The sequence below is a fragment of the Tenrec ecaudatus genome, chromosome 3 (genome assembly GCF_050624435.1).
Source record: "Tenrec ecaudatus isolate mTenEca1 chromosome 3, mTenEca1.hap1, whole genome shotgun sequence".
In the NCBI taxonomy this organism is placed as follows: domain Eukaryota; kingdom Metazoa; phylum Chordata; class Mammalia; order Afrosoricida; family Tenrecidae; genus Tenrec; species Tenrec ecaudatus.
Window position 1 is genome coordinate 184,070,016 of NC_134532.1, and position 23,851 is coordinate 184,093,866.

General features: G+C 56.1%; 1 protein-coding gene across 6 annotated transcripts in view; it reads right to left on the reverse strand.

Annotated features, from left to right (window-relative positions):
- TBC1D1 (TBC1 domain family member 1) overlaps positions 1-23,851 on the reverse strand; it is a 223,884-nt gene that overhangs the window by 4,267 nt on the left and 195,766 nt on the right. For all 6 annotated transcript variants that reach the window (XM_075544442.1, XM_075544441.1, XM_075544443.1 and 3 more), the window contains 4 exons: positions 18,892-19,050; positions 10,226-10,470; positions 8,925-9,084; positions 4,818-4,987 (listed from right to left, as the gene is read on the reverse strand). In XM_075544442.1, coding sequence (XP_075400557.1) covers positions 4,818-4,987; positions 8,925-9,084; positions 10,226-10,470; positions 18,892-19,050 — 734 coding nt within the window. The remainder of the gene's footprint in view (positions 1-4,817; positions 4,988-8,924; positions 9,085-10,225; positions 10,471-18,891; positions 19,051-23,851) is intronic.

Genomic DNA, 23,851 nt, shown 5'->3' on the forward strand with positions numbered 1-23,851 from the left:
CTGCTGCTCACGGCCTCGCCTTTCTGTCCCAAGGAGATGAGTCTCCTGGCCCCGGAGTGCAGCCCCGGGTGCATCTGGAAGGCTGGGAAACCAGGTCAGGGGCCGCCACTGGGGAGCAATGTTATGGCTTGTGTTTGCTACGACTGTCAGCGACCCTGTACGTGACAGCGTGAAAGACGGCCCATCCTGCAGGATCCTGACCACTGCCGGCATGCTTGCGCCCACGGTCGCAGCCCGTGTCAGTCCCCTACCTTGATGGTCATCCTCTTGTTTGCTGCCCTTTTACTGGACCGAGCATGATGTCCTTTTCTAGGGGCTGGTCCCTCCCAGATGACAGGTCCAAAGTCTGTGAGCATCCCAGCCCATGGAAGTCACCGGTCTATTCACAATTCCAACAGCTTCCCACCTATTGGGGAGGTGGTTCTGGGGATGCAGTGGGCTAGTTGGGGCTGCTAACCACGAGGTGGGCAGTTCACAGCCACCAGTCGCCAACCCATTGGGAGAACAAGGAGGCTATGTGCTCCCAGGGGGCTCTAGAGTCGTGGAGACACTACCCAGGGGCGCCATGAGTGGGCACTATGGGCGTGGGTCTGTTTAGCCCCTGGGTGGCACAGAGGGTTAACGCACTGGGCTGTGCTGACCGGAAGACTGGAGGGTTGAGTCCATTCAGCAGGTCCCTCAGAAGGAAGGCCTGGTGATCGCTTTCGACAAGGCCATCCACTGACAACTACACCGAGCACAGAGGGACTCCGGCAGACGGGGGGTGGGCCAGAGGGCGAGGGAGCAGGGGGGCATCCCGTGGCCAGGAACTAGCGGTGTCTTCATCCCTCCTGGCTCTTTGCTTCTCTAAGAGTGGTGTGTACATGTCAGGCACCAGGGCACTCACAGCACACTTTCCTGCCTGGGGAAGCAGGAGTTAACCCAGTTTCGTGTTTTCAGTGTTGTGTCAGCAAGCTCATTTATCCATTTTTTAAAGCCACTGGAGCAACTCGAACACTCGAAACCAAACTCACCGCCCGTGGAGTCGATGCCGACTCACAGTGACCCAGCAGGACAGGTTAGAACTGCCTCTTGGAGTTTGAGGCCGTACCTCTTTTTAAAATCATTTTGTTGGGGGCTCATGCAGCTCTGACCACAATCCATCCATCCATCCATCCATCCATCCATCCATCCATCCATCCATCCATTCATCCCTCATCCATCCATCATCTATCCATCCATCCATCCATCCATCCATCCATCATCCATCCATCCATCCATCCATCATCCATCCATTGTATCAAGTACACCTGTTGTCACCAATTTCAAAGTATTTTCTTTCTACTTGAGCCCATAGTATCAATCAGCTCCTCATTTTCCCTCCCCCACAAGCCCTTCATAATTTATAAATTATTATTTTAAAGAACTAGGGGAGCCGTTTTGCTCCCGTGGTGCGGCTGGTCTCAGCAGCCCAGCGCTTAACCACCGAGCCCGGGCTCCCACTGAAGCCAGAGTTACCTTGTTGGGAGCTTGAACAACAAGGAAATGCTGCCAATGCGATGTCCGGCATCTTGTATTTCCCTCCACCCGTGTTCTAGATTACGCTTTCCGAGTGGTAAGCACAGCCACGCTCCTTCCTCCGACATAACTCAATCGGCATTCTGCACCCAGGAGCTTCCACGCGTTGCTATGCATTTTTCATAACTTAACCGCCATGGCCTTCGCACTAGTCCATCAACCCAGCACGCTCTGTTTGCCTAACGTGTCCGTGGGTGCACGTCTAGTTACCTTACAAGTTGTTGACATAAATAATCATTCTTAAGAAACTGTTCTTGTCCATCTGGTTTCCCCCACCCCTCCACCCTGATGCTGGATTCTCTCCTACGGGATACGCTCCAAGAAGAGGGATCACTGGGTCGAAAGGGATGACTGCTTTCCTGGCCAGTGATAACGTATCGCCAAATTGCTCCCACGTGGGAAGAATCTGTGTCCATGACCGTCAGCCAAATACAACGTACCAGACACAGCCTGTGCTTGCCACTGGATGGGGACATGCAAGAACAGCCTTGGTCGGGCAGGCTGGTAAAGCACTGCATGCTATTTACATGGGAATTACTCAGGAAGCCAGAGATCGGCTGACTGGCTGGGTCTCTTCAGTGAGCTGTCTGGGGAGGCTCCTGGCCCACTGGCTGCAGCCAGACCTGGGCTTTTCTCTCACAGACCCCCTGGGCTGGCTCTGCCTGCTGCTGCCAACGAGCCCGGCTGTCTATGCAGGCAGTGACATGCTGTGTCCCTCCCTCCCTCTCTCAGCCCCACCCTCTCCCTTGGTCTCAGTGGCATTCCAGGGTGGGCCGGTGGGCGACGTCTCCGGGCACCTAGGAGAAGTGGGTGCACTCTCTGTGATCAATTCAAAACAATGATAAAACCAACTCAACACTGGGCTGCTTTTATTACAACCCCCTGTGCCAGCAACTCTGAACCCCGCCAGCAGGGAAGGCTCCCCCCAGGCCAGAGGGCGGTAGCCTGGGCACCGCCAGGAGGCAGGGACCACCTGAATGCAGGGACTCCTCCAGAGGCTGGCTTCCGTCCTCGGAGCTTCAGCACAACCAAGAAACTGTGTGTTTTAGATAAAAGTCCACCTCGGGGTTCCACAAATTTTAAGTCCCCGGTGTAGGGGTGGGGTGGGATGGGTGGGGGAGAGCTTGCTAAGTGCAGATGTATCTGTATAGGAGGTCCCCCCCTCAAAAAAGACCCTGACAAATGTAGATTCGATGTAGGCCAGAAGCAAACACATGGTCTCCTCTCGCCCCCCCAAAAACCAACCCACAGTGCCACCGAATCCCTCCGGCTGCATCCTGGTGAGCTCAGGGGCCACAGGGAAGGGCTCCATGGGGTTCTCTTGGTTGGGAGCATCTCAGGAGCAGGGCCCCAAGCCTTTTGAGCTGGGTGGGCTCCACCCACCAACCTTTAGCTTAGCTGTCAAGTACGCACTGGCCCCACCCAAGGGACCAGGAGCAGACACCTGGACTCTGTTTCTAACGGGTCTCCATTTGAGATGGTGAACTGAGCGTTAGGCGCTGGGCACAGGCGGTTCGGCCCATTTGCCAAAGGACCTCTTTCCCCGTACTTCGATTGCTGGTCTTCCTTCAACTGACCCTTAGGCTCCTGGTCGGTGCCGCTTCTGGAGCCGAGAAACCACCAACCTCTTTCCTGCACTCGCCTTTAACCCGCTCAGGAACATCAAGAGTCTTGAGCCTGGCCCCACAGGTGGGGTGGGCTCTGGTTCATACAGGTTCCCTTCACGCAGGACCCTGGCAGAAGCTTTAGAAGCCCTTGTCCTTCTGCCTGGACTCTGCGAGCTGCCTGCCCTATCCGCCGGAGCCAGCGCCTCAGAGCCTGCCCTCAGCTGCTTTCCCACTGGCTGAGGGGAGGACACTTGAGGAAACAGGGCAGCCATGGCTGGCCCAGAGGAGCCCTGGACACCCCCTTCCCGGCCCAGGCGGCTTCTGCACTCAGGAAAGCACACTGAAGCCTGCCTCCAGGCGGAGGGAGGTCCAGGCCCACGGGCCACAGTGGGGCGGGAGACAGGGCTGAAGCTGCCTAGCTCTCATCACACGCAGGGAGACTTGGGAAGAAGGAAAACCCCAAGTTCCACAACATAGAGTTTGGCTGCACAGCACCCCCCCCCAACTTCTCCTTGCCCCTTCAACTCTGAAAACATCAGGCTCCACAGCCCCTGCAGGGGATTTTTAGTCCCAGAAAGGGCCAACGATGGCTGTGGGTCTCATCTACCATGTTTCTGTAAACAAAGCTTTCCTGAAGCACCAGCCAGACCCCTGAGTTTGCACACAGGGCAGGGCTGCGTCCCTGCTGTGAGGGGGACTGGGGTGGCTGCAGCCAGCTGAGTCTCTCTGAGCCCTGTGTCCCCCTCTCTCAGGGCAGGCCTAACTTGCTCCATCCCCAAATTCCTCGTCTACACAAAGGGGGACTGACTGTAAGCGCCCCTGCCAGAGCCCGTGGCCCAGAGCAAACGAGGTTCACAGACGCCACGGCCGCTGCCCTTCTCCAAGCACTGAGCCGAGCTCTTTTTCAGACGTACAGGGGGCACCCTCAGTGTGTTCATCCCCCACAGAAACAGGGGAGAGAGGTGGGCTTGGGGGAGCAGGAGCTCGGTACCTAGGGAGGTACAGTATAGTCAGACCACCAGCTGTGCGGCCAGGAGCTAGGGAAGGAGCGGGGCACTCGCTGGACAGACACAGGTCTCCGGGTTAGCCTCGGCAGCCCTAACACATGCACTATAGAGGCTCCTAAGGGAACAGACGAGTGTAAATGCCAGGAAGACCAGAACAAAACAAATCATTTGTTCCCCCCCCCCCCCCAGTGATTGTAAGGCATGATACCCGGTGTGCCCGAGCAGAGCCACTGGGTTCCAGAGGGCTCTGCATAACTGCTGTCATGGGAGTAGATTGCGGGCCAGTTAATTAGCCACTGGCAGCCCTCAGAAAACTCCCTGTCCTCTCGGGGATGTGGTCACTATGAAGTGACACCAGGTGTGGACAGCTGCCCGCAGAACCTGGCAGAAATGAGGGCCCAACAGTCAAAGCCAAAGACATCAAGGGACGAGAGCCCGAGAGAGAAGACATGTAAACATCATCGCCATGTGTCCATGTGGCATTTCAGACAGCACACGCATGTGCGCATGCACGCACACACACACACACCGCGAGCCTCTCCCCCCAGGCACACAGACACAGACTGCTACGTGCCTCCTCTGTGCCAGTCACATAACCAGATGCTGTTCAGGACGCACAGTGGCAGCACCCGACTTCTGCCCTCACCTGACTGATGGTCTTCTCCATCTGCACCAAGCCCAGGTTCGGTAGTGTGCTTTTGATGAAGTCAACTATGGTTTCCAGGTTCTCGTGCTGCAGAATCAAAGGCTTATGGCTCCCCAGCAGGCTGAGCGCCACTTTAAAGATGACCTCTGATCCCTGAAGAAAGATCATATCTGGGGGAACACAGAAATGCCCCAAGTTACACTAAAGCCGTTTCTGAGGACATAACGCTGCGCATTCTCCCCACAGTCAAGGCCTGCGCGTGCCAGGCAGTTGCAAGGGGGGGGGGCGGTTGGCAACCCCGACTCGTGGGCTGGCCGTCCCGTCTAGCATGAAACGTCAGTTCAGGCGGGAAGGCAGCGCTGCAAACAATAACAGCATACCACGTGCACTGTGCGGAGGTTTGCCACCGCCTTTGAGGAGGCTGTTGGCACGAGTGCTGTCAGGAGCCGTCCACTCGGTCCTGACCTGTCTCGGTCTCGGCCAGCCCGGTGTGCAATGTAAGGAAATGCTAGTTCAGTCTACAAGAAGAACCAAACCCAAAGAGGCTTCAACATTTTAAATGAGAAAGGAGACATGATAGCTTCCCATGAGTCTGTTCCCCCAGGACACTCTGGGCTCTACAGGCCTTTATGGGTAAACCATGAAGAGCTTGTGTGATGGGCGCAGCATCCGAAATTCAGACAGACTTCCGCGGGAAGGGGCACCTGCTCCCTCTGTTTGGAATCACGGGCTTTGCTAAGATCATCTCCGGGACACGCCTGCAGAAGCATCGCATGACACGCGAGCATGCTGGAGTCTAGAGCGACGACTGTGGAGAGGGAAACGCTTTTCCTCTGAGGAAGTTGGCACTGCTGTGGTTTCTCCGCGAGCCAGTGGCCACTCGCCGCAAGCCTGTGCGGCCGAGCAGAACTGCCTCTGCGCGCTTCCCACACTGTGAACTTCATCAGAGCGGAAAGCCTCATTTTTCCAAGGGAGATGGAGGCGTGGCTGCGGGTTCAAACCGCTGACCCTGTGGTTGGCGGCCCAACTTGCAAGGCTGGCGAACAGGAGCCACTCCTATGCTAAGTGTACACGAGGGTGCAAGGGGGGCATGCCCAACGCAGCCCGCTGAGCAACAGGTCAGGCCTTGATTCCCACTTAAGCAAAGCGGCCTGGTTGGTCCAACCCACAGTAATTGTCCTACAAGGGAGGGCAGGAGCACCTCCACGGGGTTTCTGAGATGGCACATCTTTCCAGGGCAGACCACACTTTCCCCCTCAGAGCAGCTGGTGGCTTTGAACTGCTAACCTCTCTTTACCCACTGAGCTACCAGGGCTCTTTCAAGCACCTGGGTGACCAAGTACCTAACAAAGAGCCCTGGCAACACAGTGGCTACCCAATCTGCTGCTAATTGCAAGTTCAAAACCACCAGCTGCTCCTTGGGAGAAAGGCGAGGCTTTCTGCTCCCGTCGAGTTGCAGCCTTGGAAGCCCAGAGAGGTCTACCCTGTCCTACGGGGTTGCTATGAGTTGGAATCGACTGAACGGTAGTCGTGAGGCTGACTACCAGCTTGTTCCCCTCTTTGGGGGCAGGATGATGGAAGAGGCAAGGCATCAGAGACCCATCAAATCCAAGAAGATCAAGGGAGCCGAGACAAGGCCTTTCCAGCACCCTGCACCCTGCTTCTGCACCTCTCCAAGACCAAGCCCACCACCTTCCAGCCAAGGCTGATTCCCAGGGACCCACCAGGTGTTTCTGAGAAGACAGGCCTAGCTTGGGCCAGACAGCCCCAGTTTCTGTCTTTAGAGTAGCTCTGAACCGCTGACCTTACTTAGGGTCAGCCACCCAACACCTAGCCCACAGGACCACCAGGGCTCCTGCCAGGCTGACTCACTGCCAACCCATCGCCTTCGAGTGGGCTCAACTCACAGCGACCCGATGGGACACAGCAGAACTGCCCTCGTGTGCTTCTGAGGCTGTACAAACCCTCCTCTTCCTTCTGTGAATCAACCAGTAGGATTGAACAGCTAACCCTCTGGCTGGCAGCCCATGAGTAACCCTAGATGCCACCAAGGCTTCTGTAGTCTAAGGCAAAAGGTGTAGGCTCAAAGAGGCAAAAGGCCCATGCCATGTCCTGGATAGGAATCTGAAGACAATGTGGTGTGGCCGGAGCTATGGCTGTGTGCAGGGAAGGTGGGGTGTGAGGTGGACAGGGAGGTGGAGTCAGATCACCGTGGGTCAGCCGTCCACCGTCGGCAGCTGTCCATGCACACAGCAAATCCTGCCTGAATACCAGGTGGCCTCTTCATGTAGAGATGGGCTCTACTGGGGGTGAGCCGAGAACCACTCCCCTTACAGATGTCACAGGGGGGACTCCACACAGGCTTGTTTGCATTGAGGGAGAACCCAGGCCCACAGGCTTACGATGAAGTGGACCCCAGGCCCAGAGAGAACCCGGGCATGAACAGTGGGTATGGGGTGATACCACAAAGCTCCCGACCACCACGGAGCCGGAAGGGCAATGTTCTGCCCTAAGTGACAGAGGCTAAACACTAGGCAAGTTGCTATTGCGAAGAACATAAAAAGAGTTGCCATCACGTCTAGTCTGACTCACAGCAACCCTAAAACACAGAGGTTCAAAGCCAGTGAACCTTTAAAGAGCAGACAGCTCTATCTTTCCCACCTAGAAGAGGGGAGGCCGGGAGTTTGCATCGCCAGCCTTTCGGTTCATGGCCAAGCACCACCAGGGCTCCGTAGGAAGTAGCTACATGTGACGCCATCAGTCGGCTCTAAGTGAAACATAATGCCATCCACAGTGTGGACGGGGAGGCCTGGTGGCGCAGTGGGTTAAGTATCGAGCTCTTGACTACAAGGTCGGCAGTTGAAACCCACCGGGTGAAGCGGTTTGCTCCCATCACGATTCCCAGTCTCAGAACTCCCAAGGGCTGGTTCTCCGCTGCCCTAGAGGGCCATGCTGAGCAAGACCAGACTGGATGGCCGTGGGTGCGTGGGACAGCTGAGTGGCCCTCAACCAATCGGCCGAGGGCCTTACCAGCAAAAAGGGAGTGTTTTCTGCTACCAAGTTATAAATAGAGATGTGTTGTAAGAACACTTCCCTCTTCCCAGACTTGCTAGTCACATTTGCGTGAGCCAGCTCCTTAAAATAAACCATCTGTGTGTGCGCGCGCTTGCGCGCATGGGGAAAGATAGCATCTTACCGGTCCTGTTTTTCTCCAGAGACCCAAGACACACAATAACAAACAGAAAAGAACCCGAGTTATCAAATGTACTCCTTTCACTGTGGAGTCCAGAAAACAAGTTGTGCAAGCACTTACTTGGGGGGCTGCTAGGTTCCCACAGGCCAGGGAACGGCCCTGCCCCGGCCTCAGGGCAGCGGCGGGGCTCGCACGGGAGGTCCCTTTGCTCTGGCAGGACATGAGGAAAACCACTGGGGCCGGTGTGGTCTCTGACGTCATGTGCAAGAGGTCAAGACCGAAGAGGGTGGGGGGGTCACCAACACGTCAACAAGTTCTGACCTTTGGACCTCAAGAGGGCGACTCAGGAGAGTGGGGAGTCATGGGAGGAAAGCGGGGAGGGCCGGGAGGAAGGAGGGCATGAGAAGGAGACTCAGGAAGAACAGCAGCCGGAGCTGCCGGGAGGGAGAGCATGAAGGAGTCGTCAGTCATCTGGTGTCCTTCCCTCGGGGCACAAGCACCAAGTGCTGGGCTCATCAAACCACTGGTGGTTCGAACCTGCGCAGAGGGGTCTTGGGGGGCTCTGGGGCACAGTCCTCCCAGCGAGTTGGGTTTTGCTTTTTATGAGTCACAAACCAGAGGCATGGAGGAAGAGGGCCCAGGGGGTGACGTGCCTGGGGCTCCCTGTCCAAGGGTTTTTTTAAATGTCTGCATCAGGGGGACCCTTGTTTTGAGAGAAACTGATGGAAATCCAGTAGGACTGGGTGGGGCCATCTCGGCAGGCCTGACCACAAAGCTTGGTCCCAAAGTTCACAAAACCCAACCCTGACTGAACTCAGATGACGGTCAGTTCTTGGACAAGCGACAGACAGACAGCTAAGCAGAATCACTCGGGGGTGTAACAAACGCTGTCCCCTCTGTCACCGAAGACTCACCGAAGACTCTGGCCACAAAGCCCAGTGGGAACTGGGAGGCGAACACGGTCAGAAACCAGGGGGCGGCGTAGAGGCTGGGGCCGATCTCCTGCTCCTCCAGGTGCGTGTGAAGGTCGCGGTGGTAATCGTGCAGCAGCCTCGAGAGCTGGTACATCTGGATCTGCAGGGACAGTCCGCCCGGTTAGGCTGAGGATGAAGTACACGGCTATTGCCACGAAGCTACTTACCCAGCTCATGAGGATGCTACTGCTCATTCGTGTGTGTGTGTGTGTGTCAATGGGGTGGGGGTGGGGTGCGCTGTGACATTTCAGACCACCAACTCTGCATTCAACTGTTCAAACCCCTCACCAATCTCCTCCCCATCCCCCACCCCACCTATCCCCCACCCCATCTTCTCCCTCGTGGGGCTCTGTTCTCCCTTTCCACCCAATACTGTGCATTTTTAAGCAGCATTTGGAAAAGGCTGTCACAGCATTCTTCCGGGGAGTGTGTGGCAAGTTTGAACAGGTAAACCTTTTTAGGTTGGTGGGGAACGTGAGTCCAACCACTAGGTCGCCGGGGCTCCTAGAACGTGAAGGAGGAACCTGGAAAGGCCATGGCAGATGGAGAGTGCGTGGTGCACAGGTGAGGACACAGGAGAAGACGGACAGAGGGTCAGCGTGGAGGTGGGGTGACCAGAGGGCTTCTCTCAGGATGTGCCATTTGAGCCTAGCGAGCCCTGAGGTCTGGGAGATGGCTGAGTGAGGGAGTGAGGCCCGGGGGCAGGTTGGGGCGTGTTGCTGGAGGTGGAAACAGCCAGGTTGCAAAGGCTCTGATGCTGGAATTCCATCGCCCAACACGGTTGGAGTGCTGGGCTGGGAGCTGCATCCGAGTCCCCCAGGAGGAACTCTGGAAGCGAGGTCTGGCGATCTAGATGTGAAAAGGCAGCCAGTGCCAACCCTGCGGGGCCAGTTCTATTCTGACACTCGTGGGTTGCCAGGAGTCAGACCCAACCTGCAGGCAATGGAGGAGGCTCTGGAGGGTGGGTGATGGGGTGGTTCCATCAGGGCTCCTTGGGCCACAGTTTGGGTCCAAAAGGTGGAGGGTGGTGGGGTTTGGGAGCCAGACACGCCTGGGTCACGCCCAGCTCTGCCACTGGCCTGGCTGGAGGACACGACCTCGCTGAGTCTTCGTTTTCCTATCTCCTAATGGAGCCAAAGGGTCGCGTTGTCTTCCCTGGTTACAGTGGGGTGGGATAGGCAAGCAAACAAGCTCCCTAGGCAGAGCTGGAAAGGGGTAACGGCCGTCCCCCCCATCTTTACCTGTAAGATAATCATGTCTGGCCGGTACTGCTTCCGCAGCCCCACGTCGAACATGAGGAACTTGAGCATTCTGAACGCCTCCTCCTCGCTCATGTGCAGCAGCAGGATGCCGGCCACGAAGCTGAGCCCCTGGCAGTACCCCACCTCTGGGTCCAGCAGCGAGTAGGCCTTCAGGATGTTGTACAGTGACAGCTGCCCGGCTCCAAGCTGGGCCGAGAAGTAGGGATGGGTCGGGAAGGTCCGCCCTGTGAAGACAGCATGCATCAAAAGCAGGGAACTGGCTAAGGCAGTTGCACCCTGATCCGACCATCAGAAAGTAAGAGACCCAAGAACTATAAAGGTGAGGCTCACCAAACCATTTCTCTCTCGCTCTTCAGTTAACCCCACACGTGTTTATCGGCCAGGTTGGCACAATGAACCTTACCCATGTCATCACTGTTCCCACCTCAGCTACTGGCATCACGCTGATTCAGACTCATAGCAGCCCCACGGGGCAGGACAGAACTGCCCCTTTGGGTGTCTGTGGCCATACATCTTTACGCAAGCAGAAAGTGTCGTTTCCCCAAGAAGCAGCCGGTGAGTTTCCTAGCCCACAACACCCTCGGACTCCTTCTTTCAAGCAGGGCCTGAGACCCCTGCAGAGCACCAAGGAGCAGAACGAGGGCAAGTCTGACCTAGGAAGCCACGACCTTCTAGATCACCTCGAATGCCCGGGAAAGCGGGACACGGAATGCGGAAGACGGGAGGAGAGCCGACAGATGTGAAGTACCGTGTTGCTGGAGAGGATGGAATAAACCAGGGACTGCCAGAGGGACAGACAAATCTGTCTTGGAGGAAATAGAGCCAGAAAGCTCCTTAGAAAAGAGAAGATGGTACTGAGACTTTGCCTCCCTCACTTTGGGCATGTCTGAGAAAGAAACATGCTAGATAAAGTGGAGACTCAGCAAAAACAAAGAGGAAGCCTGTGAGCCGCCGCAGTGGCTGCAGCAGTGGGCTCACATACAGCGACGACTGAAGATGGTGCAAGACCGGGCAGCGGTTCGTCCTGCTGTACGCGGGGTGGCTGTGAGCTGGAGTGACCTCAGAGGCGCCTGAAGCAGCAACGTGCACGTGATGTTTGGGGTGGATAGGTCCATCTGAAGCAGGTGACTCGAATCTTGGGTAATGTTCACACGAGACCTTCTTTAGACCCGTGAGCCTCTCTGCTGCCTCAGAGCACACTCACTACAAGCCGCGCGTTACCGACCAGTGGTGTTGTGTGTTCAAAGTTGGTGAAAAGGGTCTAGACCAAGGTTGCAAAAAGGCAGGTCCCTGGAGGAGCACGCTTATGCAGCCAGACCGCGGAGTCAGGGTTCAACTCCTGGCTGCTTGCCAACCAGGAGGACATGCTGCACCCAACAGCTGGGCGAGAGAAAGTCCTGGCAGCCAGGTCCCAGGGAAGAGTCCAGCTTAGGAACGACGGCCCGAAGCATGTCCTCTACCCAGGAAAGGCAGCCAGAGAACCACAATCTGGGGGAGTTCTACTTTGTCCTCAGGGGTCACCGTGGGCTGGAATCAAGTCGATAGCACTCAACAAACAACATGCCAAGGAGAGGGGAATTAGCTAAAAAGAGGAATCCTTCCGACCAATGCACCCCGAAGGGGAGAGGCCTGCCACTTTCAGCTGCATTTTACTATTTTTCTTAAGGTAGGAAAGGAGAGTCCTCTCAGTCTCCCTGGGCAGTGGGGACCCTGGCTCACGCAGCAGGGATGGGCATCTTAGTGGACAAAGGCACCCTCAGGCCCAGGGAAAGCTGCCTGCCCGTCATCAAGACGGTGCCCCTTCTGTGCCTCATCGGTCCCCACGGTGGCCTATGCACAAGCCAGACGTTCTCTCTAAACGAGCTCAGCCTTAGACTTTGTGGAGCCCTGCATGATCTCCCTGCTGTCCTTAGGAACCGTCTCCCAGGGTGAAGCTAGAAGAGCCTTCTAGTCCAGTAGCTCCACGCACACAGGGCAGCAGCGTCACATAGTGCTTGTCAAGCAGGGACAGTCCAGCGCCCTCACCCAGATATTCCAGGGACCCGGCAGGGCATCCACCCGCCATGTGGCGTGAAGCATCGTTCCGAGCCCAGGGTGTCCTGCCAGACTCTCCTCTCAGAACTTGTTTGCGACCTTGCAGCTGCAGGGCAGAGGCCAGAGGTCTCCCACAGCACACTCGGCCACCTGCAGGGCAATTCAGCTCTTCTTGTGGGGCCTGGAGCAGCTCACTGACACGGGGGTTTCTTTCCTTTGCTCCTTTCGCTGAGAGCCAGGAGGTTTTGAGTCTCTCTGGGGAGTGCTCCGGCCACCTGGCAACCTGCCTCTCACCCGTGGACTCTCGGGGCCCACCTTGCTCACCGGAGGGCTGCCCTGGTTCCTTCCCAGCTCTGACCTGTGCTCTGCAGTTTCTCCTGTGCTGCACGAACGGAGTAGAATGTCACGTGACAGACAAAAGGTGACTGATGACGATGGCTGGGGATTAGATCAACTGCACCAGTGGTTCTCAACCTTCCTAATGCTGCGACCCTTTAATACAGTTCCTCATGTTGTGGTGACCCCACAACCATAAAGTCATTTTCATTGCTACTTCATCACTGTCATTTTGCTACTATAATGAATTGGATGACCCGAGGGGTCGTGACCCACAGGTTGAGAACCACTGAACTACACGCTCCTGAGTAAGGACAGGGGCGGAGCTCCACCTATCAATCGTATCACAGCCATGAGCCTCTAGGAGAAAGAGAGCGAGCGAGAGAGAGAGAGAGAGAGAGAGAGAGAGAGAGAGAGAGAGAGAGAGAGAGCAGCACACATGACAGCACGGCCCAGCCGAGTCCTCTCTGGTGGTCCTTCACCTTCTGCCCAGAGCTGAATCTGGCATCTGGTCCTTCCATCTCCTGTTGCGTTGCCGGCCGACCCCAAACGCCGTCAGCGGACTTCCAGAGGAGTCGTTTGGCCGACTTCAGACCTCTGCATCCACCAGCCTGTGCCCCCCGCTGCTCTGCTTTCAGCACCTGGTCAGCAGCAGCCTCGAGTTGGGAGAAGCCTGACTTGACCAACCCTGGACTCACTTCTTCCACCACTGTGGGGGCCTTGACAGCAACCTCTTCCTACAGACAATCCACACAAGTGCCCGTGGTTGTGTTTCTCAGCCTCACACACTGATACATAAGTGTGCACACACATACTGACGTGCCTTGTATGCATGCATGCATGACGTCCTTATATAGGAGTACGTAAGTGCGTAACGAGAGAAACGGGACTTGCAGCAGTGTACATAAAAAGATCAGCCCTCACCTCTAATGTGGTCATCACCAGGCCTTTATCCCTGGCCCACTTTAGGCTGGGCGCTCTGCCAAGACCTGTCCATCCTCACACCGACCCTAAGCCTCCAGGGACAGAGGGGCAGTGGCTGCACGAGGGTCCTGGCCAGGGACCAAACATGGTCTCCTGCATGGAGATCAGTGTCCGACCATGAGTCACCCCTGCCCCGGTGACCTAGGAGGAAAGGCCTGGAGATGCACTTCCCCAAAACAAGCCCACGAGGACCTCACGGATCACAAGGCCCCACAAGGTCGCAACCCATCTCGGGGCCGTTGTAGCAGAGCTTGTTCCACTGTGACAACAATTGAGAGAACACAGCACATCTGTGAACTGGGCTGAGCCAGGCTTCTCCCATGATGCGATCCAACACCATGGGGCCGATTCCATGATGGGACCTTCTATGAGCAACCAGGCAAAGATCAGGGTGGGCTGCTACCTGCTTCCTCGGGTCCCAGCCCTTGTACCCCTGAATGTATATTTCCCCTGAATGGATATAGGGGTGTCGCCTACTTCTTATTTCAGCAGATTCTACAGGAAGGCTTCTCCTGCCTTCTTGCCCCCCCTTCTGGAGCTTTTGTCTAACGCCTCAACCTCTGCTTCTCTGGACGTTGGCCAATGGCCTGCCACCTTGCCTGCTGACCTTGGCTCATTCCACTCTGCAGTCAAGAGTCCACCCACCTCTGCCTCCACCAGCCCTTGGTCCTCCTGCTGGGTGGGACAAGGTAGCCGCCCCGGCAGCGAGGTGAGCCGGAAAAGCCTCCAGCTGAACATCTGACTCACGGACTCGAGCCAGACTGGATTGACTCACGTCCACTTGCGCGTCGCTTGTTTGCTTCTCTAGAATACAGCCCATTCTGGGGCAACCACCCCTGCTCCCCGGCAGCTCTCTTGGTGGGTGGTATGAAGACGTCTCATGACGACACAACATGACGCATCAGGGGAAGTGGGGACCCATGGAAGGTCAGGGACCGAAATGTAACCGACTTGTCCTTGCACCAACGAGAGACTGGCACAGAAGCAGTGCCTGCACCCTGCCAACCTGGGGGGCCCAGGAGAGCCAGGCAGCCCCGCTCAGTTCCAGTCCTCGCCAGTGTCAGTACTGGGCCTTGAGTTAGCCGCTAACAAGCACACCAGTCCAGCTGCCGCTGGGGGGGTCCCGGTGCACAGGCTCACCGCCGTGTGTCTGAGCAGCAGCAGGGTGCTACACGGGGTTTTCAAGGGATGGGTGTTTGGAAGTGGATGGCCAGGCCTTTCTTCCAAAGCATCTCCGTCGCGGACCTTGGTGTGAACACGGGCATCCAACCCCTCCGTTAGCAGCAGAGCGTGTTGACCATTTGTAGCACCCAATGGCACAGTACGTAGTTATGTGTTGGGCTGCTAACTGCAAGGTTAGTAGTTCGAAACCACCAGCCTCTCTGTGGGAGGACGACGGGACTTCCTAGTCTCATGAAGAGTTGCAGCCTCAGAAACCCACAAGTGCAGTTCAACCCTGTCCTCCTGGGTGGCTGTGAATCAGCACCGCCTCAATGGCAGGGAACTTGGTCTTTGGAGGGGCTCCCGAGTGAGCCACGTTGCTGTTCGTTGCTGTTAAGGGGATTGCAGCTCAAGATAAGCCCCCGTGTACAGAACATAATTCTGCTCCCCACTGCTCCTTTGGAAGGAGACGGACTGCCATGCCTGCCTTTGGAGGCGCCTCTGAGATGGTTTGAACTGCCAACCTTGGGATTACTAGTCAAGCACTTAACCATCTGTGCCACCCAGAGACTCTTAAGTGAGCTATGCTCCTGTGTGCTTTTTCAACCCACTGAACTAGCTTACGGTCAGACCCCACCTCCCAGGGACCCTGCACAGGACGGGGGAAGACTGCTCCATCACAGGGTCTCCGAGGCTATATATCTTCCCAGAAGCGCCAACTGGCGGGTCACAGCTGAGCAGTCTAATACTTAGTCCACGGTGCCGCTGGGCCCTGTGGGTTACGCTGTCGTTCAGATAGAGGGTGCAGATTCAACAATTGGCACCTGCACCCGCTCTTGGCAGGAGGGGAGGGAGTCTAGTTTCCAGAGAGACTTCTAGGTGAGGCGTGTCTGTAGCCAGCACAGCCAGGCCAGCGGCTGGCCGGCAGGACACCAGAACACACCATCCAGTTTTCCAAGTTCAAGTGAGGAGAAAGGACTGAGTCGGGCCAGGTCACGGTGAGAGGACCCACAGAGGTGTTCCAGGGTGACTTGAGAAATGTATTCTTGGAAGCAGGTTATTTCTGCCCCTTGGCAGGGTGCTAGGAGGACACACAGGATGGAGGCCAGGCCGACTGAGAAAGAGGAGCGGTGGCGGGAGGGAGGGAGGGAGGCCGTGCCCTTGGGGAGGGGTGGGGGGGTGAGCCTGGCCGTGCTATGACAGAAAAGACTGAGTCACGGGCCCACGCAGATGCTGGGCCAGCTGGAGGAAAGGCGGTGGCCAGTGTCCCTTCGTGGAGGGTCGGGGCAAGCACTGCTCCAGCCTGGAGGGAGGCCCGAGTGCTGACTGAGCCTTTTCTTCTGAGGAAAGATCTGGGAAACACGAGACTAAAGGGGAGCAGAAGGCAGAGGACATCTGGGTTGACGAAGAGCGAGCACGGGCCCTTTCTCCCTCCGGCCACGGGACTGGAAGAGCAAAGCAAACTCCAGGCCTAAATTCATTTTTCACGTGAACCCGGGCCTAAGTTCACTTTCCATTCATTCCACACGATGGGAGCGTGATGTCATTCTGTCCGTGACTCATCATGTTAGCCAACACAAGCGACGGCCCCGTTCATGGAAACAGCTCTCCTGGGGGGGGGTGGGCGGCGGGTCAGTGGCTCCAAACGGCTCCAGCCCCGCAGCCTCGATATGCTGGTCTGGGGGCACCTCACGGTCACACAGACTGGCTGAGAGTTTAGGTCCTGGCAACTCCATGCACTGAGATTTGAACCACAGGTTCCCCGAAGTCCAAGCACACCTTTGAACCGTGGGAGCAGACGACTCAAAGTCCCACGGACTGCTGAAAGCCACACGGATCTGACTTGGAAAAAGTAGGGCCGAGTGCTCCTTAGAGGCAGGGCTGGTGAGACTTGCTCTCCCGTACTTAGGACACGTTGTCAGGAACGGCCAGTCCCTGGGGAAGGTCACCGTACTAGGTCAAGTAGAGGGGCAGTGAGGGAGAGGACGGCCCTCGGGGAGATGGACTGGGACAGTGGCTGCAACCGTGGCTCAGGCAGAGGAGCTGTGGTGGGGTAGACCAGGCAGTCAGGTTCTGTTGCGCATCATCAGGTTGCTGTGGGCTGGAACTGACTCGGAGGTACCTCCCAACGGCAGACCTCCACTCAGCTAGCCAACATTGAACCCCTCCATGCCTCAGTTTCCTCACTTCTGAACAGGATGCAGGCCGGCTTCCAGTGCTGTGGGAGGGTTGTATGAGGCTGGGGAGCCCGCCGGCACCTTGTAGGTCACAGGGTGGGAGCCTGAGCACCCACTCCATAGGTGATAGAAGGTGGCATGGTCAGAGAGCCGCACCCAGGGCACCTTGTGGGGGAGAGCGTGGAGACATAATGCTGCTGAGGCAGAACTATGGCCAGGTGGGTGGGGTAAGGAGCCCGGGGGCTGGGGACACCCTGCTCAGCAGCAGCCAGGGCTGCATGAGTCTAGCAAGCGACTTCCCCGCTTCGTGTGTGTCCACTGTCCTCAGCCCTAAAAACCAGCAGCTCTGGTGGTGTAGAGGTTATGCGTCAGGCTGCTCATCACCAGGTCAGCAGCTCGAAACCACCAGCCGCTCCAAGGGAGAGAGAGGAGGCTTTCTGCTCAAGGAAAGAGTCTCAGTGTGGAAACCCACAGAGCCAGTGTTGCCCTGTCCTCCGACCCTGCTATGCGTTGGAGTAGTGTCGAAGGCAGTGGGTCTGCGTGAAAGAGGGACAGAATGAGAGCTATCTGATTATTTTGTGCGGCCCAGAAACCTGTTGGCACATGGGTTAAGCACTCAGCTACTGACCAAGATGTCAATGGTTCAAACCCACCAGCCGTTCCGGGGGAAGAAGTCAGCTTCTAAAATGACAAGATTGAAATCCTTATAGGCGGCAGGGTCCGTCCATGAGACTTGGGAGGGCTGGCTCAGTTGGACACTGAGTTCTAAAGAAAATCATTTATTGAAGCACCGCTCGGCCCCCAGACCAACGTTGCCATCGAGTTGATTCTGACTGGGGGTGCTTCGGAGTAGAACTTTGCTCCACGCAGCTTCCCGTGGCTTTAATTCTCACAAGGAGAGCACCAGGCCTTTCTTCCGAGGTACCTCTGGTTGGATGCAAACCTCCGCACTTTTACCTAGTCATCAAGTTCTTAACTCTCCGTGCCGCCCGGGTACTCCATGTTTGTACAAGGTACAGGCAAAATGTTACTCCTGAAGGAGGATGACAGCTGTGGTCAAGTCTTGCCAGGGCCAGAGGCTGGGGTGGCACAGAAGTGCCCAGCGGAGGCACCGGGTCCAGTCTGGAGGTGGGGGCCGTGACTGCATGTAGGCTTGCACACAAAGAGGTGGGGGGTGGGGGTGCTGCCTGCAAATTGTTTCCGGTTCCTGGCAGCCCCACGTGTGAAGAGTGGAACCCGTGTCATCGGGGTGTCGAGGCTGGGTCTTTCAGAAGCAGGTGGGCAGGGGAGGGCTGGCTACTGAGACACCTCCGTGTGGGTTCACACGACCACCTGTCGGCTAACAGGGAGACTGTCACTCTGCTGGGAAAGCCATTGTGCAGAGCAGCTCTGCGCTCCGCAGTGCTTTCAGGGGCCGAGATCTTTCCCAAACAGATCCCCGGTTTGCAGCACCCAGGAATTCTCCTGTACAGAGCAATGCGCTCTAAGTCAACGCATTCTTCTTGCTCCGGCTGCAAACATACTCAGTGAGCTGGCACAGGCAGGCCTGCCCCGTTTCCTGGTCAAACCTCCCTGGCAAACACAAACACAAACATACACACAAACAGCCTTCTTAGTGGCTCCTGAAATTAAACCAACGCCTCGGTTTGAAAGCCGACACATGTCCCAGGATGTTCCTTTGGCTGACTATAAAACTCTCCTATCAAGAATCACTGTTTGGATCTGCAGCCTTAACGAACTGCTGTCTCCACGCCAATCAGGGGTGAACAAGCCACCCCGGGGAAGTGGGGAGGCTTTCACAGACTCTGAGAAGGAATGCAGTGATTGCTCTGGGTTTTTTTCCCCAGGAAATCCTGGTAGCGAATGGCTAAACCCAGAGGCAGATCAGATCGCTCTCTCCAGCTTTTCCAAGCGGGGGCCACTTCCCGCTGCCGGCCAAGCGGGCTCCCTTACCCAGGTCGATGAGGATGGCGTGCTGCTGGGAGGTCAGCTGCTTCAAGAGCTCCTTGTAGGGCGTGTCCCGCGGCGGCTGCTTGCTGGGGAACGGGTGGCGCAGGTGGCACTGCTCTGCGAGGAACTTCCAGATTTCACCCCGGTGGTGGCGCGGCACACCTTCAGGACGGGAAGCAGAAAGCAGAAAGTGACTTTTGTGTGCAGAGTGGCGTGGCGTCCCAGGGTGGTACACCCAGCTGCAAACTGTGAGGGTGCCCCATCAAGTCCCCTCAGGGGCTCCTTGGAAGAAAGGCCTTGTGTGAATCTGGGTGCTTTAGAGAAACAAATCCACAGAAACTCATGTATAAGAGTGAGTTTTACATCAAGGTTAAGTGCACATCAAAAAACATCCCAACCCAGTGCTGCCCAAGCCCACAAGTTCAACATTAACCCATATGCCTGACACCAATCCACAAAGTCCTCCTCCAGCTCACAAAATACACACTGCCGCCAACTGCAGGAGGAAAGCCAAGTCAGTGAACGTGTAAGCATCGCAGCGCTGGCAGGGGTCTCCACACGGCTGCTCCAGCACCCAGGGCTGCATCGGGGTAGGTCCATGTGGCTTCTCAGGGATGTCTTGCAGGAAGTGAGCCTTGCAAGCTGAAGCAGGGAACTGCTAAGGCAGCTGCACCCTGGTCCGACCATCAGAAAGCAAGAGACCCGAGAACTCGAAAGGCAGAAAGGCTCCCTGAGCCATTTATCCCTCCGCCCTTCAATTAGCCCCACATGTATTTCTCGGCCAGGTTGGCACAATAAACTAACTACCTCAGGCCTGGCCACCTAATTTAGAAAACCCGGCCTCCGAAAACCTCAAGGAGCAGAGTCCCTCTGACATGCGAGGCTGTCCTGAGGAAGAATTCACTTGATTTGCACTGAATACAACTCACTGGGGAAAATGAACTACAAAGCAGTCCACGGATCCAAATTCTTGTTCTGTTAGGAACCCTTCGTGCAGGACTGGAAAGCATGTTAGCAGGCATTTGTCATATTTCCTCCCCTTCCCCCTTTGAGTGTTCGCAAAGAGCACGCCAATAAAGATCTACGCAAGTCCCCAACGGACCGTGTTCTGCCATGCCCGTGTGCTGGGGGCCACAGGCGGGCTGATCCCAGTGGAGAGGAGGTCAGGAGAAGCCAGCTCGCTCCATTCTAATGGAGCGGGGGAGGCGGCTGTGTGGGACCCCTCACTTAGGATGGAGAGAGGCCAGAGGCGAAAGGGGACTGGGAGCATTCCAGGCGGCCCCGAGGGGAGGGCCCTTGTGGGGCGGAAGAGCAGGAAGGCTGGGTGTCCTCTGCTAAAAGCAAGATGGGCGGCGAGAAGCCTGCACTTCAGTTTGGTGGTGGTGGGGAACCGCTGAACATGCGCTTCTGACCTGGGACGGGGGTGGCCGAATCAAGGAGGGGAGATTGTGGACTGTAACCAGTCACGTCCTGTAGGGTGGGCTTTTCTTTAACTAAGGGCGACCTTCTAGATCAGGGCTGTTGTTGTTAGGTGCAGTTCAAAGCCATCAGCCAGCTCCTCAGGAGAAAGATGGGCTTAAAGAGTTACAGCCTGGGAAAGCCACAGAGCCGCTCGACCCTGACCTCCAGGGTCACGATGAGTCAGCAATGACTCAATGGCAGTGAGTTTGTACACATACACTTGGTATGTGTGTAGGTATGTATGTGGACACGGGTGTATACACACATGCACGCCGCTCTTCTGCTCCTCCTTAGTCCTTCAAACACTGATTAGAAGTCAATGTCAGTCAAGAAACAGCATGTTCATTAAGTGATTTATAGTGGGGCTACTTTGAAACTTTTTTTTTTTAACTGGAAAATTTCCCCAAATCACAAGTTTTTCTATTTCCTCTCCTTACTAAATCACTCCCCTTATCTTATCAGGGCTTTAGTTTTTTAAAGGAAAGGATATGGGTCCAGTCTCTGGAGAGTAGCACACAGTCTGGTCATTAAGAGTATGCTTGGATCTTGCGATTTGAAAACAAAGAGTTATTTCAACCAGAGTTTTTGCTGAGAAAGGCCCCGGCCACCCTTCCCACACCCCCGTACGTACCTCCTCACCCCAGGTCTGGAGGCGGGGTGGTGGGTGGGCCGCACGCCAGGGCCCGACATGCCAGCAGCTCTTAATTCTTACTTAGGACCTCAGGACACGTGAGCAGCTTGGCCCATAAACACGCTTCCCAGGTCCTCCTTCCCCTCAAGCTGACGACCCTGATCCTGACCTCTGACCCAATTTTAACTTTAAGTGTTTTTTTTTTAGTAAAATTACAGAATTGCCAGCAATTACTTAATGTGCATTAGACATACACTTAATTTACATCGCATTTATTCTTTTCTTTTAAGCATGTAAATTAGGTGGGGGGTTGTATGCAGCAGTTTAAACTCAGCACCCCTCCAACCGTTTCCAGTGGACTGCTGGGTGGCCATCTTCCAGGCACCCGGGCCAGCACATGTCAGCCGGCCAGCCGGCTCTGCAGACTGTGCTCTTGAGCCATGCGCAGCTCTTTCGACACACACGTGCGGCTCTGAAACAAAACTGGTGGTGATCTTATTTGTTTGTAGAAAATACATTTATGGATCTTGAATAATTCCTAAATTGCTGTGTGGGACAGGAGCGGCTCTTCCCGGCTTTGCCCTATCTCCCCGCTCTGGCAAACTCCAACGTCCTGATCATAGTTTTTCTTCTTCTTTTTTTTATTGACATTTACAATTTGCTCTGTTGTGAGTGGCTCATTTAATTGACATTGCTTTGCCGTTCAAAGTGATGTAGGCTCACTGTTAAAAAACAAACAAGAAAACATCAGTATCCGGAATGTCAACGGGATGGAGAGGGCCGGGGAGCCCCGCCTCACCAGCGTGAACACGCATTCACCACCCCTCACGGAAGCTCTCGCGAGTGTCGAGAGACAGGGCTAGGCCCTGAAATACGGAGGCATGCTCATGTGCCACCCGCGGCAAATGCTGCATCATGGCGTTTGTCTGTCTGTGGTCACAGCGCTCAAGCATCCTCCGGATGTCCACTGAAGGAGAGGCTTGTGGAGGACGAGGGAGAGCTTCCAGGAGGCAGCCTGACGCCAAAGTCACAGCAGAGGCCCCATGCACACCGACCACTATCCTTATGTACACCTGGTCTACTCAAGGCCACCTTATGGCTGCTGCTGTTGGTAGGTGCACTGCGTCGGTTGGGGCCCAGAGTGACCCCACGGACCGCAGAACAAAACACCGCCAGGTCCTGGGCCATCCTCACCGCTGCTCCCAGCCTGAGCCCACTGCTGCAGGCCACCTGAGTCACAGCCAACTCCGTGACGATTAGCAGCAAACGGCATGTGAGGTCACACTGCACTGGAGTTTTTCTTTTTCCTGAAGCCAGTGATCTCCGGCGCCTGTCACATCACTAAATACAGGTCTATTGTCTCCTTTTCCAGGGACCACACGTGATGTGAGCGGTCACCTGGGAGCTGTGGGTGTGGCCCAATCAGCAGTCACAATGAGCATTCTTCTGCTTCAGGACACTTTTGTCAGGTGAGGTTCTAGAAGAAACTCCACCAGACGGCATTGTTGGGTCAGAGGGAAACCAGATTTCACAAGGGGCTCCCGTGGGTGAGTGCTCAGGTGACTCAGGCTGAGAAAAGGGCACCCGGCTTATACGGCTTTGGCCCTGTCCTGACTGCCTGAGAGCAGTCATTTGGACCCAGGTTGTAAATCATCAAGGGCTCAGAACGCCTTGCCTCCCTCCCTCAGAGCAGGCAGTGGCTTCAAACTGCTGACCTCGTGATTAGTAGCCTGACATGTAACCCAGCATGCCACCAGAATGCAGAGGTGTAGAAAGAGGCCCTAGTGGCGCACTGGTTAAGTGCTCGGCTGCTAAGTGAACCCCGGTGGCTGGAGCCCACCTGTGACTCCCGGGAAGAAAAGGCCTGGTCGGTGAGCTCCCACACAGCTGCAGGCGAGGAAACACTCGGGGGCAGCCCAGTGTGCCCGGCGTGGTCACTATGAATCAGGATGAGTGATTCTCACGATCCCTATAAGGCCTGCGCTCCTGCGAGGTCTCTGAAGTGGCTGGTTCTGTTGTCTCACCTTGTATGCTGCGCTACAGGCTGGAAGGAGGTCACCTGCGTGAAGCCAGCACGTCGTCTATGTGGAACACCGCAACTCCTCCCACACACCTGGTTAGACGTGGCCACGTGGCCCAGACCCCAGGCGCACACAGCCGGGAGAGCGTCGGCAGGCTTGCAACCTCCCAGGAAGACGCCGGGAGCACTCGAATCACTGGCGCCGAGCTCCAAAACAGAGCTGCTCAAAACCGCCTGTCCCGAAAGACCCGTGTTTCCTTTTCCTTTTCCAGACCGATTACACAATCAAATGAACTCGGACAAAGATGAAACAGCGCTGGCGGTTTTAACCTACGTCAATGGCTGACGACACTTCCGAGTGCTTTGTCTGTTTCTGTGCTCATCTCACCGGAGCCCCCTAACCCATAACCGTGAGGACTGGCCGCCCTTCAAAAGCAGCTGATCGCGTCTGCTCCCCCAGGCCTCCCGGGGTCCGGGAGATACACTGTGTGCTCCAGGTGTGAGTGCTTGCTCGCTGACTCCGCACAGCAGGGAGGGAGACGGGGGCTGGCATCACCCACACCTGACACGTGTGCAGAGTGGGGCTCAGACAGGTGGGTCATGTGCCCAAGAGCCAACAGCACAGGGAGTCTTCTCCTTCATCGGCCTGTTTGTAGAGACTAAGAGCTTGGGTGTTCCTCGCTTGCCTTCCTGTTTCCCGGCCTTTGGAGCATTCTGGCTTCCATTAGGAATCGAGAGAGGCGGGGAAGCCCACAGCATTCGTGCTGGCTGGCAAGAACACAGGTGGGTAACTTCATAGCTAAAGAGGAGATGACAGCTACAAAAATCAGAATGCTCCTTAGAGGCAAGGA